Genomic DNA, 16,054 nt, shown 5'->3' with positions numbered 1-16,054 from the left:
AGAAGTACAGAGTCTTAAGTTTGAGGAGTCCAGAAGGAGGAACGACAAAACTGGAAAAGGAGGGGAGGGAGGGATGGCGAGGTGCTTCCAAGTAGGACTGTAAATGGACTTTGAGGCCATCCTCCCAACATTCATTCCATCGCCCCTCACCCCACCCCTGCCCGTCCAGCTCAGAAGACTGGCATCCAGCACTCTCTAGCTCCAGAGGTGAGCACACCTGGCATGCCATCCTCCCAGCCAATGTGCTTGTGGTTTAGGGCTGGTCCACACAGCAGGATGCTCAGAACATTGCTGAGAATTCTGCGATGCACACTCAACTCACTCTCTTGTTCTGGATGGTGTGGTGTAGGCTCTGCACAAATGTGAAGGCTGCAACTGTAAAACTTGCCTTAGGAGTAACACTGACACAAAAGGCAGCAGAGTGAAAAGAAAAGAAACCAGGGCTTCAAAGACATCACTGAACTGCTGAATCAAACCAACCCTGCAGCCTGACCTACCTCTGGAATTTCTAGTTACATGAGCTAATAAATCCCTAGTTTATAGAATAAGCCAGTTAGAGTCAGGCTTTCTTTTCCTTGTTATCAAAAGCATCCTATCACAGGCATGGTTTGAACAAAAAAAGAGATCAAAGGCTTGTTCCAAGTAGAAGTGACCAGAGGATTCATATAAATAAAATCACCCAAAAAACAAAAAAAAACAGGTGAGTTCTAAAATGTAAGCCCTACTCATTCTGTTTGCCCAACTACTGTTCATTCTCAAAGCCAGTTCATTACCCATCTCCTTCATGCTCTAAATTGCTGCTACAGCACTGACCATGTGCACCACCTAATTCAGCACTTAATTACAGATCCCAAAACATGCCCCAACTGTTTCTTAGATCTTAGATACCTACCAGATTGTAATCTGCACAAGGAAAGAATGTTTTTGTTACCTTCCTGAATATCTATAGCAGTAGCTAAAACTGTTCGCCTTCACCAAACACACTTGCTTATTGACAAATATTTGATAAAAAAGATCTTTCTCAACCTTTCTCAAACATTTCATATATACTAGAACAGCTTGTTTTGATTAAATTAGTATAGTTTTAAAATCCAAAATAAAATTTTATATTGTAAATATCCACTAATTATTTTTTTAATATTACTTAGAAAATATATCTCCCCCTACCCCAGCCCCCAAAATCAATGAATTAAAGGCACTCACCCTTCAATTTACAATGGTGTGCTATAATTTAGCTCTGGGAAATATGACAATCAATTCACAGAGACAGCTAAAAAAGTAATCCAAAAAAATGCCAAACATCACTATTTGCAGTATGCATAATATACCTTGTAACTACTCTGCAGTCCACAAACACTCAACAACAGATACAATGTCATCTCATTTTACTTAAAAAAAGGACTTGTTACCAATTCATCACAGCACTTTGCTGCTCAGCTCCCCACACATCTCATTCTAACTCGTCACCGACGTCTCCAGCTCGTCTGCCCCTCACCACCGCCCTAGCCCAGGCTTTCCATGCTTCTCAAGGGGACCCCTGCCTGGTGGATGTTCCCATCTCCAGCCTCACCTCCTCCAGGTTAAACCCTCTGGAAGAGTGTACAGGAGCCGTCAGGAGTCAGCGCCCGTTTGCCTTTGAGACTCACCTGCCACGCTGTCACTTGTCATCACCATTGTGAGAATGAGATTAAGTTTAGCTTACACACAGGACAGGTGTGCCTAGCAGGGTGGGGCAGTTAAAGAATTGGTAGAAGGTTAAAAAGACAAACTGTAATCCAGTCAGTCCCCCTGCTTATCCACCCACTATCCAGTCAGTCCCCATGCTTATCCACCCACTATCTACTATCCTTGCAGGGTGGAGCCTCGGAATAGAGGTTCTCAAAATAGCCTCATAACTTGTTACCAAACTAGCCCAGACTGGCTCTAAAGAGGCCTGGGCATACCCATTATGGTCAGGGGTGGAGATTCGTTCCAAGGGTTCCTAATGTCGCAAATTTGCGCAGGAAACGTATTTCAAATATTTTCAATTTGGGCGGGCTGCATGTTTCAAATCTGAGCGGGCTAGTCAGGCTTGTAGAATAGAATGTAACCTCTGGAGTATCTAGCCAATGGAGAAACAGGGGAGGGACTTGAGGTTAGGTTTAGGAAATAAATACTGCTGAATCTATTGTTCTGTGCGCCAACCTCCACATTTGGTTGGGCGCCCGTTCTTGCAAGATTGTGAATAAAGTCTTTTCTTCTCCACAATCAGGTGAGTGTTTGTTCCCTTTTAGGAACAGTGCTTGTTTCTCACAACCATGTCCTCACCCCACCCCCACCCTGGGGCATCTCTCTCAATGCCTTAGGCCCCCCCGTCACAGTGAGTGCTGGACCCCCTGCTTCGTGCATCCTTCTCTCTGGCCCTGGTGGCCTGGCTGACCTGGCATGTACTACACAGTTCCACAGTCCCATCTTTGTTAACCACTTTCCCAACAAACCTGGCCAGTTAAGGCGTCCCCGCCTTGATATTCTCCTGTGACAGCATTTCTCACTTTGTATTTCTTTTTCACTTTTTTTAAAATTAGAGAAGTTGTAGGCTTACAGAAAAATCATGCAGAAAATACTGAGTTCCAATATACCCCTCCCATTATTAACACTTTGCATTAGTGTGGTACATTTGTTACAGCTGATGAAAAAATGTTATTGTAATTGTTCTATTAACTATCTTAATCTGTATTTTAACAGGTGAATACCACACTCAACTGTAGACTTTCTGACTATATAGACTTTTATGTCCTTCATTAATTTATTAATTCATTCAGTAAACATTATTGAGCACCTATTATGTTGTAGGCCCAGGGGATGTCGGATTGAACAAAAACAAAATCCCTGCCCTCATTCAGGTAGGGTGAGACAGAAAATAAAACAACCATGTCATATGGGCTATCAGAAGATGGTAAATGCTTTTCAGAGGAAGGAAGGAGAGAGGGTGACGAGTGTGAAGGAAGGAGCAAGGAAAGAGGGTAGGAAACAGGCCTCTCTGAGAAGATGGCACCTGAGCAAAGACTTGCCAAAAGCAAGGGAGCAAGCTGCATGGATGCAGGGGGACAGACGGAGCTGGGAGCAGAGTATCTCAGGTACAGACAACTGGTTCTTGCTCTTTTTTGAATCTACAGTGTCTGGCACATAGCTAGAGCTCAACAGATAGCTAATGGATAAAAGATAACACTGGCTGGGGTATCTAAGGTGGTAAAGATGGGAAAAATGAAAAATAATTGCTGCAAGCCAACTGAAAACTTCTTTCCATGCTCATAATTGACACACAATCAAGTTCCCCAATTTGGAAGGATGGCTGCACTGTGGTTCAGTAATTTGAGGAACAGCTGTATTTGCTCTGCGCAAGTCAACAAAGGATTACTGCCATGGACCGCTAATTAATCATGGAAAAAACTTTAGCATACAAAGCCTTTATACTGGCCACTTGATGGTAACTACTGTGAAGACATTTTATTTGCTTCAGTAACTGTCATCTGAGCTCAGGACTACATCTGTTGAGAAACAGCCCAAGGAATGAAACAACATAGCTTATATATATGCTATACACTTCAGTCACTTAGATTCAAAAAACTACAGAGGTAAAGAGAGCACTACAAAACCTTAAGGGAAGCTTGGAGGTCACTTATGCATTCTTCATGCAGAAAGTGCAATCAATTTGAATACTTCATGAAGCAGTCATCTCTTCTTAATCAGCTCTCATTATTAAAAAGGTATTTCTAGGAAGGACAAATCTGCCCCTTGTGGTTTTGCCCGCTGTGGTCTTGACCTTCATTCCTAGAACTAGAATCACCAAAACAAACCCAAACGCAGTCTTTAAAATACACTATGACCACCTGTTCTCTGTGTCATTCTCCTCAACTGGTCCTTCTATCAATTAACATATCCATTCTACAAAGTTGAGCGCTTACTTGGAAAGTTATCACTTCTGTGTATATATGTTATATTCCACAATAAAAAATACAATTAAAAATTTTTTTAAAAAGTTGAGTGCTTACCAAAGCCAAAACACAAGGCTATGCAGAGTAAGGGGCAACAGAGGAGAAGACAGATTACACCTGACCCCGAGAAAGCATGCCTGACTCCTGACCAACCGGACCACTAAAGCCCATGAGCACGCCCCAGTCCCCAGTCTCCTACCTCGTAGCACCTGTCACAGCTCTATTTTAGAAATCATTCTGTGGGTTCACCTCTGCACACAACACAACTTCCACCCGCCAGGCGCCATGTTTTCCTTCCACTGCTCTCTGCACAGAGGCCAGCACACTGCAGACTCTACAAATAGTTCACTGACTATCGGAGAAAGATTCGGTTATCTACAGACTCATAATTCCATGTGGCCCTTAAAGCTTGCTGCTCACACTAAATACAGGGGATTTCTTTTTTTTTTCATAGAAAAGTGATCACTAATTAGTTGAATTAATTAGCTAACTCAAGTCTGTGTTTCAACCCAAGAAGAAACCAATGGCAAAGAAAGGTCACCAAAATAGCAATGTACTTTATTTTCTGTCCATGTTAAAAAGAAAAAAAGTGCCTGTTCGATATGTGCCATGAGAGAGACACTCTTCCACACCCGTTCTGGTAACTCTGTGTCCAAGCCCAGTCATCGCCAGGATATTGCTACAGTATCACGGCATATGAAGTTCCAGTTAAAGTCTGCTAAACTTCCAGACTAAAACCGAAAAGAATGCTTTTAAAGAATTGAAAAAAAAAAAAAGCTCTCTCTCATCAAAGAGATCTAGTCATAGATGAAAATGGAAGTTTATGCTCTTGGTGTTTAACTCACACTAGGCTGTAGTGGCATGGAAAAGCCAAGCAGCAAGGGGAAACCACTAGTAGCACCAGGTTGTGAAAAACTGGAGTCAAAGAAAGAATTTTCTAAGCTGACAAACCCATTGCCAGCAACAAAGAAGGTTGCACGAACCTCTGATGGCAAAACGGCTTAATGCTATGCATATGTCCTCAGAGAGATTCTGACCACAGCTAGATTTCAGGATGAAATGGAAAGTTAGTACCAAATACCTGGGAAATCTGCTGGTACCAGTTAAAATCAGCTCCGATGGAGTCTGCACGGCTCTCCTCCCCATCCATCCACCACAGTCCTAGTCCAAGATCTCAAGTACAGCTAAGTTATCAGGCAGATCTTCTCTCACAGCTTGGGGAATGTATTTGCACTTTTTTAAAAAAAAAGTGTTTTGTAACTTACAAACTCTGACACAAGGCCCTAGCATATAGCAAATGTTTGCTGAAAAGGAATTATCTAATTATAGTAAGTTAATGAACCTCAAACAAAACTGAAATCTCATTCTGAAAACACAACCCTGGTGGCCCTTCAGAGTGGCAAAATTTTCAGGGTTCTCATGTTGGTTTTCTTTTTCTTTTTTTTTTTTTAATCTTCATTTTATTGAGATATATTCACATAGCACGCAGGCATACAAAACAAATCGTACATTTGATTGTTCACAGTACCATTACATAGTTGTACATTCATCACCTAAATCAATCCCTGACACCTTCATTAGCACACACACAAAAATAACAAGAATAATAATTAAAGTGAAAAAGAGCAACTGAAGTAAAAAAGAACACTGGGTACCTTTGTCTGTTTGTTTGTTTGTTTCCTTCCCCTATTTTTCTACTCATCCATCCATAAACTAGACAAAGGGGAGTGTGGTCCTTATGGCTTTCCCAATCCCATTGTCACTCCTCATAAGCTACATTTTTATACAATTGTCTTCGAGATTCATGGGTTCTGGGTTGTAGTTTGATAGTTTCAGGTATCCACCACCAGCTACCCCAATTCTTTAGAACCTAAAAAGGGTTGTCTATATTGTGCGTAAGAGTGCCCACCAGAGCGACCGCTCGGCTCCTTTTAGAATCTCTCTGCCACTGAAGCTTATTTCATTTCCTTTCACATCCCCCTTTTGGTCAAGAAGATGTTCTCCGTCCCACGATGCCGGGTCTACATTCCTCCCCGGGAGTCATATTCCACGTTGCCAGGGAGATTCACTCCCCTGGGTGTCTGATCCCACGTAGGGGGGAGGGCAGTGATTTCACCTTTCAAGTTGGCTTAGCTAGAGAGACAGGGCCACATCTGAGCAACAAAGAGGCATTTGGGAGGAGGCTCTTAGGCACAATTATAGGGAGGCCTAGCCTCTCCTTTACAGCATCTCATGTTGGTTTTCTTTGCTAAAAACTGTCCCCTAATTTCACTCAGCATTAAAATTAGATATCACCTTTCTGACGCAAGCCTGTACTTTGTGGACGTTAAATCTGCTTTGTCCAAAATACAATTTAATTATTTCTATTACGATTAAGTGCTTAGCAGGTAAAGTGAAAAAGTCATGTACAAGACGGTACAGCCACTCTGAAACCAGCCGAGGCAACACAGGGAAGCTGTTTAAAATACGGATTTGGGGCCTGTTCTCAGGGATCTTACTTGGTATGTCTGAATGACACACAGGAATCTCAATTTTAGCAAAGGTGCCAGGTGATTCTGATGGGAGAAAAAAGTGTGTCCAAGGATCACAATTAAGAAACACTGCCATACACAGTGATTCCAAACTTCTAAAATTTACAAAATGTGCTGAAAAGAAACATTCCAAAATGTTAACAGAAGTCATCTCAGAGTAGAGGAATACTATGTGTGATATATTTTCTTTTTTAATATTTTCTTTATTTCCTCTGAGCATAATCAGAGGGCAAATACTTCTTAAAGGTGTTCCCTTAAAAATAAAGGGAATAGTGTCCTCAAATGACCTTTCCTAATTATTCTGCCCAATTATCAGTGAGGACATTCAAAGGCTATGTGTCTTGCATAAATCTGCCTGGGATGTCCCCAAAGAAATGTCCTGCTCTTTTCCCTCAAAGTTTTGGGGTTTGAGAGGCTTGGGGCACTGCCATGAGCAGAGTACATTCCCAGAACTGCAGGAGAACCCAAAGAATCAAATCCCTGACAAGGCACCAGCAAGCTCCCCTCCCAGAAGGACCCACTCAGCCCACCACACACTCACCTCCGCCAGCAGCGCTGAGAGTAGTGCTACCAAAGAGGTTTACTGAAACTTACAGTTTCCTGGACACCCACCTGCTTATAAGGTAAGATCCACAGTCTTTGGCTTGGAATACCAAGTTCTTTCACCTCTCCTCCCCAGACTCTTTCTAACCACTTCACCCTACACATCCGATTCCACCACAAATTTATCATGGCTTCCCGCAGTCTCTGACATTTTGTTTCTCTGTGTATTTTCCCTCCTATGCCCTTGTCTTCCTGTTTCTCTGCTTGGAAAATTCCAGCTCAAATGTTACTTTTCTACAAGAGATGTCTTCCCAGCCTCCCTGACAATCAGCCACTCTCTCTTCCTCTTCCAATGCACCTTACACAGAAGATCTCTTGAATGGACCATCTCTCCACTGTGTCATCCTACTGAGTTTGATCCCAAACTGCAACCTGATTACCAGGTTCCAGGTGTCAAATGTATCATCCCCTCCTCTGCACTCCTAACACCCTCCAGTGGGTTCCCATTTTTCTTAGAATAAATAACCCATAATGAAGGCTGCAAGGTTGGGTGCTCCCAACTAACTCCCTGCAGCCCCAGGGCCACTGCACATGCTGTTCCTACCATCTCATGCTATAAATCTCAGCAAATGGATCACTTCCAGGGGAACCTTCCTTGACCTCCCCAGGCCATGCTAACAGAGATTTGTTCCATTCCTTGAGGACACATTTCCCAGCCTGGACTGACATGCCCATCATAGTGACGATCTGATTAGCAACCGCCTCCCTCAGCAGACACGCTCTCTAGCAAGAGGCACTATGCCTGTCCCTGCCTGTCACTCCATCCTGAGTACATGGGACACAGGCTACTCCATATCGCTGACTGAACAAATCAGTGAATGAATGAAAGTTCTCAGCTATGTTGTTCCCCTTCTGTTATAGGAATTAGCATGCAAAAACAGAATTTACCAGCCTGTTTCTCTCCCGTACACCTCTGTGAACTTCTCAAGCCCAAGAACTACCTTTTAGCTCCATATTTCCAATGCCTGTCAACCAAAAATCTCTATCCAATGAATGAACAGTCACAAAAAGACATAAAAGTCCTTTATCTGTGGTTCTGAATAGTGTCTGCTATCCTATAAATTAATTCCAAACAAAACAGTGATGCTACCCTTGGAAGACCAGATTTCGCATTTATTGGTCACAAGTGGCTAAGTGTGGTTGTTTCTGGGGAGAGGGACCTGGAATGAGATGGGGGAGTTGGGGGTCTGTTACTTTTCATCATTAGGTCCTTCTGCATGGTTTTATTTTATTTTGTTTTATTTTTTATTTTGGCTACTGCAGTAGTTTGATAAAAACAAAAGGGGAAGGAAAGAAAACCTGACTTGGGAGAGGATGGGGAAAAATTCAGGTGAATTACCCAACCCTGCTGTCTGTTCAGACTAGAGGTGTCTCCGACTCACAAAAGGCTTGTCTTCTCGGTAATCTCTGGTACAAAAGTGTCAGAGATACAAGTGTTTGAATTTGAAGCAGACTTTTTATTACAATGTAAAAACTGGACAGCACAGATGCTCTGATTGTGGGATTGAATGTCTTCAAAATAACATTTCTTTAAAAATAAGTTCTGCGGGCAACATTTTATCACTCAGAATTTTCTTCAGCTCTCCCAGTCCTCAGTATACTGGATCCCAATGAGCCACTTTAACCTTCAGAATATCTGCTCCATTCCCCAGTACAATCAGGTAATAATAAGAAACCTTACTATACTTGAGTAGACGCCTTCAATAATTTTGAAAACAAGGCTAGCATCAGAAAGTTCAGTTCGGCAACCACTGGATTAGAATAGACTGTACTGTGACATAAAATGGAACGTAAAAATGCCCTAAAAGAAAAAAGCACAGAGATACACATCAAACTGGGGATTACGGATAGAGAGAAGAAGAGAATGACTTGCACTTTTTACTGTAAATACTTCTGAATTATGTGCATGTTTTAAAAATAGCATGTGCTTGTTTGGTAATTAAAAATAAAATGACTTTTATTGAAATGCACCCCACACAAAGTTTAGTAATGCAAACATACTAACATCTTTATTTCCTTCATTCATTTATTTATAAACTTTCACTGAATAACTACTAGGGGGAAGTCACCAGTCTCTCCCGGAAAAACAGTTGGGCAAAGCAGAAAAAGCAAAGGATTTAGAAGCTCAAATACCTCCTTTTTTTTTTTTTTAACCCCTGATCATTTCCTTATCAGCCATGTGACTTCAGACAAGTCATAAATTCTCTGGGTCTCACCTTACTTATCTATAAAATGGTGATAATAACACATCACAGGGTTGTTGTAAGGAGCAAACAAGCTACTACATATGAATGCCACTTCACATGCCATGAAGTTTACAAATTATACAACATTCTCCAAACACTGATTGCTGCAATGCTTAATGTTTCATAATTAAGTATGTTTTTCCTTGCCCAATTGTCAGAGCTACTCAGAAGGTCTACTTCAGGTCTGAAATAAATAAAAAGGTTCCTGGACACCATCCAAGGGAAATTATTACTTAAAATATTAAGACAAGTTTTTTTTTTACAATATTGGGCAGGAATTTAAGCAAGAACAGTGGACAGAAGATTTATATGGACCAGAATTAAACTTCATTTTCAAATTCTCTTCCATTTCCTCCCAAAGCATCAATGTGTCCTATCAAAAGAAAAAAAGATGGACACTTTCAGAAAGAACAGGTAAAGTAAATGTTCAAATGACTTAAGACGTAAGTCTCTCAAGAGAGACACTGCTCTGCTCCTTTTCTGACTTATAATTGTCTAAAATAGGAGAAATGCAGGGAAAAAAAGGAACACTAGAAAGTTATTAGAATGCTAAATAAATTCACAAGTTAATTGGTCCTGACTAAATTTAAATAAATGTAATAAAGTTAAAAATGCAGTGCTTATGTCCATGGTAAAGGACACTGTCATGTTTATGCAACAACAATTAAACAATGCAGGCTGTGACTCATTAGACCCAAAGGCAAATCAAAATTTGCTAAATGGAATCACAAGTCAAATGCTCTAGGGAAGTTGTAGTTCAACAAGGCCCATAGCTGGCAAGATAGAGTTTATACAGAAATCTGGCTTTATTGAATATATTTTAAAACAAACAAAAAAGAGTATTTTTGACATGAACTCACAATAATAGTAAATTTTTTTGTTCACACCCTTTCCAGCCCAGCCGGCGGACCCCTCTACGCCTATAGCTCCCAGGGATGCACCATTCACGGGACTCGCCCTGCCCGCCCTGGCCAGCACAGCCACGCACTCAGGACTGGAATGTAAGTACCTCTATTCTGGGCAGTTTCAATGTTGCTTTTTTCCTACTTCGGCTTCTTAAAACCAGGCCATACCTGACACTTCTAATATTAGTCCATTAAGATTTATGCATATAGACAGCTTCACAGTAGCCCTTGAGAATATAAATATGGACCTGCCAGAGTGAATCTTCTGATACTTTTGAGATTACATTGCCAAAGAGCAAGGGCACACCAATTTGTCCATACCCAATAAACACGGATGAAAAGAAGCATTTCATAAAACAAGGACAAATGGGGAAACAAAAACCAATCACCAATAGATATATTTAAATAAATAAATAAAAAGAAAACAGGAGGAGGCAGATAGATATAAAACTCAGGTACCCAAGGCTTAAGAGTGAGGACACCAAACTTTTCACTGGGAGGTACTTGCATTTCTAATGCACTAGATATGAGATTCTTGAATCAGAAAATGTAGGCTTAGGAAATGGTCCTCAAGCTGATATCAGAAAAATAAACTGAGAAGTGATCTGAAGAATGATGACCAAAAAAGTTGCAGATACCAGTTCAAAAGGGAGAGAACAGCCATCATTACTGTGTACATACTCTGACCGGCTCTGGGCTGATGCTCACATGCACAGTGTCATCCACCGAGTCTCACGTCTGCCAGAAAGGGAAAGTCAAGGACGGGAGGTTTTAATCCTCTCTGACCTTACCTTTCTCTTCCAGGCACAAAAGACACACGGAGCTCTACACCTCACCTCCCCTATTCCCAATAGGGCCCAAAAGCAGGGAGGGAAGAACAGGTATGAACACGACAGGTTTCAAGATGCGGGAAGCAGGATGGAGCTACTGGTTGATAGAGTCTAGTTTCTCAGGTCTTCTGCTGAAAATGAGGTCATGGTTGAGGAGCTTTCAAATAGTCAGAAAATAGCCAGCCCATGAAAAGTCTATCAGTCTTTCTGAAGATTCCACATCTAGTTTTACAAGAAATCCTACAATTTCTGATCCTTTAAATAAATACTATAAATACACCCCCATGGTCTAACTCTATTTTACCTGTATCAGTTCTAAATTCAGCCCTGTGTTAACAGAAATGATCACAGAAAGACTTCTGAGATACCATTGTCATAAACTAGAAAACTGCAGTACAAGCATATGTAAGTCTTTGGAAAGGAATATCTACACTGCTGAAGTAGCACTAAAGTGACAAATGACAGTAATCCAATGGCCCAAGGCCAGCACATTCTACTGCAAACAGATTTATCTGTTTTGTGTAATAGTGGTCCTTGCGCCAGTGGCAGCAAACAGAAATATAACAGTCTAATTACAAATTCAAAAGCAAGCTCTTCCTACTATTTCTCATACTTTAGTATGTTATCAGGAAGAAACATCCTCAAACAACCACTTTTAGTGTGACACTTGAGAGTTAACAGAAGTACTTACGTGTCTGAAATTTGTTAAAAAAATGTTGTAACTAATTTAAGTGGGGCTGATACAAGTTTCCTCAATTACTTGAGTCAATTATATTCTGAGCCTGTAACAAATTAAATGTGCCACTAGGCTTGGCATCAAATAAAAACTATTACATTTTGTAATCCTTTGCTTCTCTTAAGCTTCCCGATGGGAACCACTGTTTAAATCGCATCAATTTCAGATAAAAGACCAGTGGGATATCTGTCATAACTATGGCTACAGAGTGGACTTCAGAATGAAGCGGGTCACTTCGGTACACAGTGGCCCATCCCAACAAGAAGGTCTCAAGAACATAAGGGTGAAGCCCTAGAGATGGTTAGTCCACACTGTCAGTTGGCAGAAACCACTGAGGCAACCATCAAATTGCAAACTTTTAATATCACAGCTAATCTTTTCTTGGGGCATGTTTAAATGTTATGCAAAGGAAACGGGCATCTCCAAACAGTCAGCATTTCGAATAATTTTATTTACTTCAGCTGCTCACTATGTGAGAGAATCCAATAAAAATGTATCTCTTTCAAGAATGACACTAATACAGCTGTCACTTATAAACAGATATTGAATAATACAGTAACATGCTGCCATATGCTGGAAGTTAGATCCAAGAAATCCCATCATGCAAAATGAGGGCTTGCATTACTGTGAGGTAATGGAAAGGCGGGTGGGCCTGCTGCAGGGGACAAAGGACAGGAGCCCAGCGCAGGACACCCACAACTGCAGGGGCAAAGGAAGCATCTCTGTGGTCATGACAAATGGCTCCAGTGATCATCAAAATGTCTTCAGGTATAAGGCAGAACTGGTCAGTTCAAATCACCCCAAATCATTTAATCAGTTCCCTCACGACAACAAATAGTGATAGAAATCTACTTATACTTCAACTGTCAAAGTTCATCATTTGTATTTGCTAAAATATTGAAAGTTATTGGCATTAGAATTGTTGCCAAGTTTTGCACTACTGCTCCTCAATCCGGGGAAAAGGGTTCAATAATATCAAAACACATTAGAAGCTATACAAGTTTTCCTTTTTATTATTGTAATCTTAACCACCCAATTTTAAAATAAGACTTTTACTTCTTAACATGCTGTTATTTCCAACAGCAAACAAGTAATATGCATATCACGGTGCTTATCACCTGGCAAGCCTCAATCAATATTTCTTAAATTAATGAATGAATGGCCATTAAGGCCTGAGGACAGCAAACAAATGAATAAGACTAATTCACTAAAATGCTCAGACTGATTCATGCAGGATCTAATAATCAAATCCTGTCATATGATTCCATTACTTGTTTTCATTACTACTCTTTTAAAAAGAAAATTATGACAAATCAAATTTTTTCCTTTGTTACCTTCTCCACAGTAGCACTAAAAAGCATCTAAATCATACTTTAAAAGAATAAATCCTATCAATGTGCTGCCAACATTTATATTCAACTAACTTTCGCCATCCCAATCTTCTAAAGATGTATGTAGGCAACATTTTTGTATAAAACATAAATAAGGGGCAATGGATGCAAATGAAATGATTAAGTTTCTAAATTATCACCACTAATTAACATTTTGATCAATTTTTCATTGCACTAGGTAGTTACTAACTAATAGAAACGAATTATGCCTAAACATGCTTTCCTAACTTCAAAATCACTATATCATATGACACATTAGCTCACAACGAACCATGTACATGTTCATACCTATTTTAACAATAAAACACACTATTTACATTAATAATTAAGTAGAGAAAAAGGCAAATACTAAATCTATTGAGAAAAGTCTTTGCATTACATTTGTAAATATTATTCAACTACTAAGTCCCTTTTGTGTACAAAGAACTATACTAAATACTTCGAAAAGTAAATGTACAAGTGAATAGAAAGTTAAAAGGAGGGAAAGTTTTGACACAATCTAAAATTACTAAAAAGTTAACAAAATTGCAGCTTCCCTTAAGATCTAATTTTTAAAAAAATGATTTCTCGTTTTAAATTCCACAACATGCTTTAATTACAACAGTTATTAAAAATCAGCTTCTTAAAAGATGTCTAATTATTCCAGATCAACGTTATTTCCAAAGGGGCCACAGAAAACCAACTGCTTATAAAGGGTTATGATTTACTTGCCACCGGTTTCCCAGATAACTACTTTGTTTCACCTTTCCATATTTACTACAAAAAGCATATGGAGAAGATATACGATTGTTTAAAATGTCTAGGGATTAGAAGTCAAATCAGCAGTCTAAAACAAGCTTGACAAATAATACTACATGCCGATTTCTACCCAGAGTAATAGTAACGGGGCTGGGGTGGTAGGGAAAGGGGGAATAAGAGCTCAACTCTCCACATACATGTCCCCCAATGCGAAGGGTGCATTTTACTCTTTCCACTAAGGGGTTATTTTAAAAGGCTTCTAAACATCATCTGCTGTACTGACAGTGTGTGTTCGTGTCAGCTTGGCTGGGATGGATTCGTGCAAAAGATGTCACTCAAATGCAACTTCAAAAGTACGGTCCTTGCGACTTATGTCGAGTTTTCTTTGCAACAGTAACCTAAGACTGCCCCTCAGTAACTGAGTCTAAAAACCCGGAAAACAGCCACCACCCCCCTCCCCATAATCGACCACGCTGAGAAAGCAACCTTTTGGGGCATGGGGGAATGGAGGCACCCCCAAATCTTTGTGGCTCGTTTCGAGAAAAGCAAGCAACCTCGAGCTGCTCTAATGGATACGTCGTTCCAGGGGGCTCTCCTGGACAGCCGGGGCTGCCTCGGCGAGAAGGGTCCCCATTTCCACAGCCCAGGTTCCCCCAGAGATTAACCCCTTCGGCGCCCCCCACGCCCTCTCCGAGGCGGGGCCCAGGCACCTCCTCTCTTCTCCCAGCCGCCGGAGACCGGGGGTCCCTGCCGGGCTGCGGGCGGACGGGAGCGCGCAGGCGGCGGGAGGCTCCGGGGCCTAGTCCCGGGCAGCATGTCCCGGCGCCCTCCCCCACTTCCACACGCTCGCTCTCGGGGCAGGGTGCGGACGCCCGCCGGTCGGCCCCGCCCCGCCCGGGGCCCGGGGCCCCTCCCCGCCGAGGGCCCCGGCCGGCAGCTACCTGCGGGTTGTGGAGGGCCATGGCGGCCCGTTTCAATGGAGCTCGGCGCTCCTCCGGACTCCTCACGCTGCCTCCCCCGCCGCCGCCATCTTCTCGCCCGCACATACACACTCGCATCGGCCGCCGCGCCTGCGCACTGGGCGCCGCGCCGCGGGGCGCGGGGAGGCCGGCGCGCCAGGGCGCTGCTGCGCCTGCGCCGCCGACAGGTGGGCGTGCGCCGCCGGGGCCCGCCGACCTTCTCTCCCCGCGCTGCAACCGGGAGAGGGTGGACTCTGAGCCCGGCGCCCCTTGGGCGGATGCGGGCCCGGCCGGGGGCCGGGGAGGAGCCCGCTGGGGCCCTGTCGCGGCGTCAGAAAGGGGGAGGGCAGGAAGATGACGATGGTTATACCGAAGCGCCCAGCGGGCCCCGGGCTTCTCACCTGCTGGAAGGCCACCTGGGAGCCAGGAGGCGGTACTCGGGACGTCCCGAGGCCGATCGGGGCCCCACGCGGTCCCCACGGCCTCCCTAGGCCGGAGACTCCGAAGTGATCGCTGAAGATCCCCAAAGAGGATTCACGGAGATCACATTTCTGTCCATTCATTCATTCATCCTTTCCAAATGTATTGGCTGAGTGCCTACTCTGTGTCAGGCCTTTTGCAAAGGCTTTGGAGAATAACCTTTGTGCCCATAAATACTTAGCATGGGGCCTGGCAATTAGTAAGTGTCATCTATTACACACATTCATACATATATACAGACAGAACGGCTTTGGGGTCGTTGGTTCATTCATTTGTTCCAGAAACAGTTAGTGATCTCCCCTGCCTATACAGTCTACCAGCCTTGATTGCCTCACTGGTGAATAAAAGGAATAAGATTTCATAACTTAAAAGACTTCTGTGGGGATCAAATCTGATGAATGTGAGCACACTGGACACAAGAGCCCTCAACAGACATTATATGCTGTGATTATTATTCCTTACCAATATCCTAACGATATTGGCTTCGCTTGTTTAACAAACATCTTCAGAGAGCTGACTTTTGCCAGACCCTGTGCTAAGTAGTGGAGATTACAATAAGATCCATTCCCAGTTTCATAAGACAGTGGGCCTGGTCTTTGCCAAAAATGGGATCTCGTGAAAAAAAAAGTGGGGTGGGAGGGTGTTGTTCTTGAATAAGGGA

At 42.4% G+C, this 16,054-nt stretch overlaps 1 protein-coding gene across 1 annotated transcript in view; it reads right to left on the bottom strand.

Moving 5' to 3' along the window:
- USP10 (ubiquitin specific peptidase 10) overlaps positions 1 to 15,191 on the bottom strand; it is a 96,783-nt gene extending 81,592 nt beyond the window's left edge. Inside the window, exon 1 of the mRNA XM_037815827.1 lies at positions 14,896 to 15,191. Within this exon, the coding sequence (XP_037671755.1) occupies positions 14,896 to 15,012 (117 nt within the window). The 5' untranslated portion in view covers positions 15,013 to 15,191. The remainder of the gene's footprint in view (positions 1 to 14,895) is intronic.
- Between the last annotated feature and the right edge of the window lie 863 nt (positions 15,192 to 16,054).

Source organism: Choloepus didactylus, chromosome 22, assembly GCF_015220235.1.
Source record: "Choloepus didactylus isolate mChoDid1 chromosome 22, mChoDid1.pri, whole genome shotgun sequence".
NCBI classification, from domain to species: Eukaryota; Metazoa; Chordata; class Mammalia; order Pilosa; family Megalonychidae; genus Choloepus; species Choloepus didactylus.
This window is presented reverse-complemented; position numbering and strand designations above follow the sequence as displayed.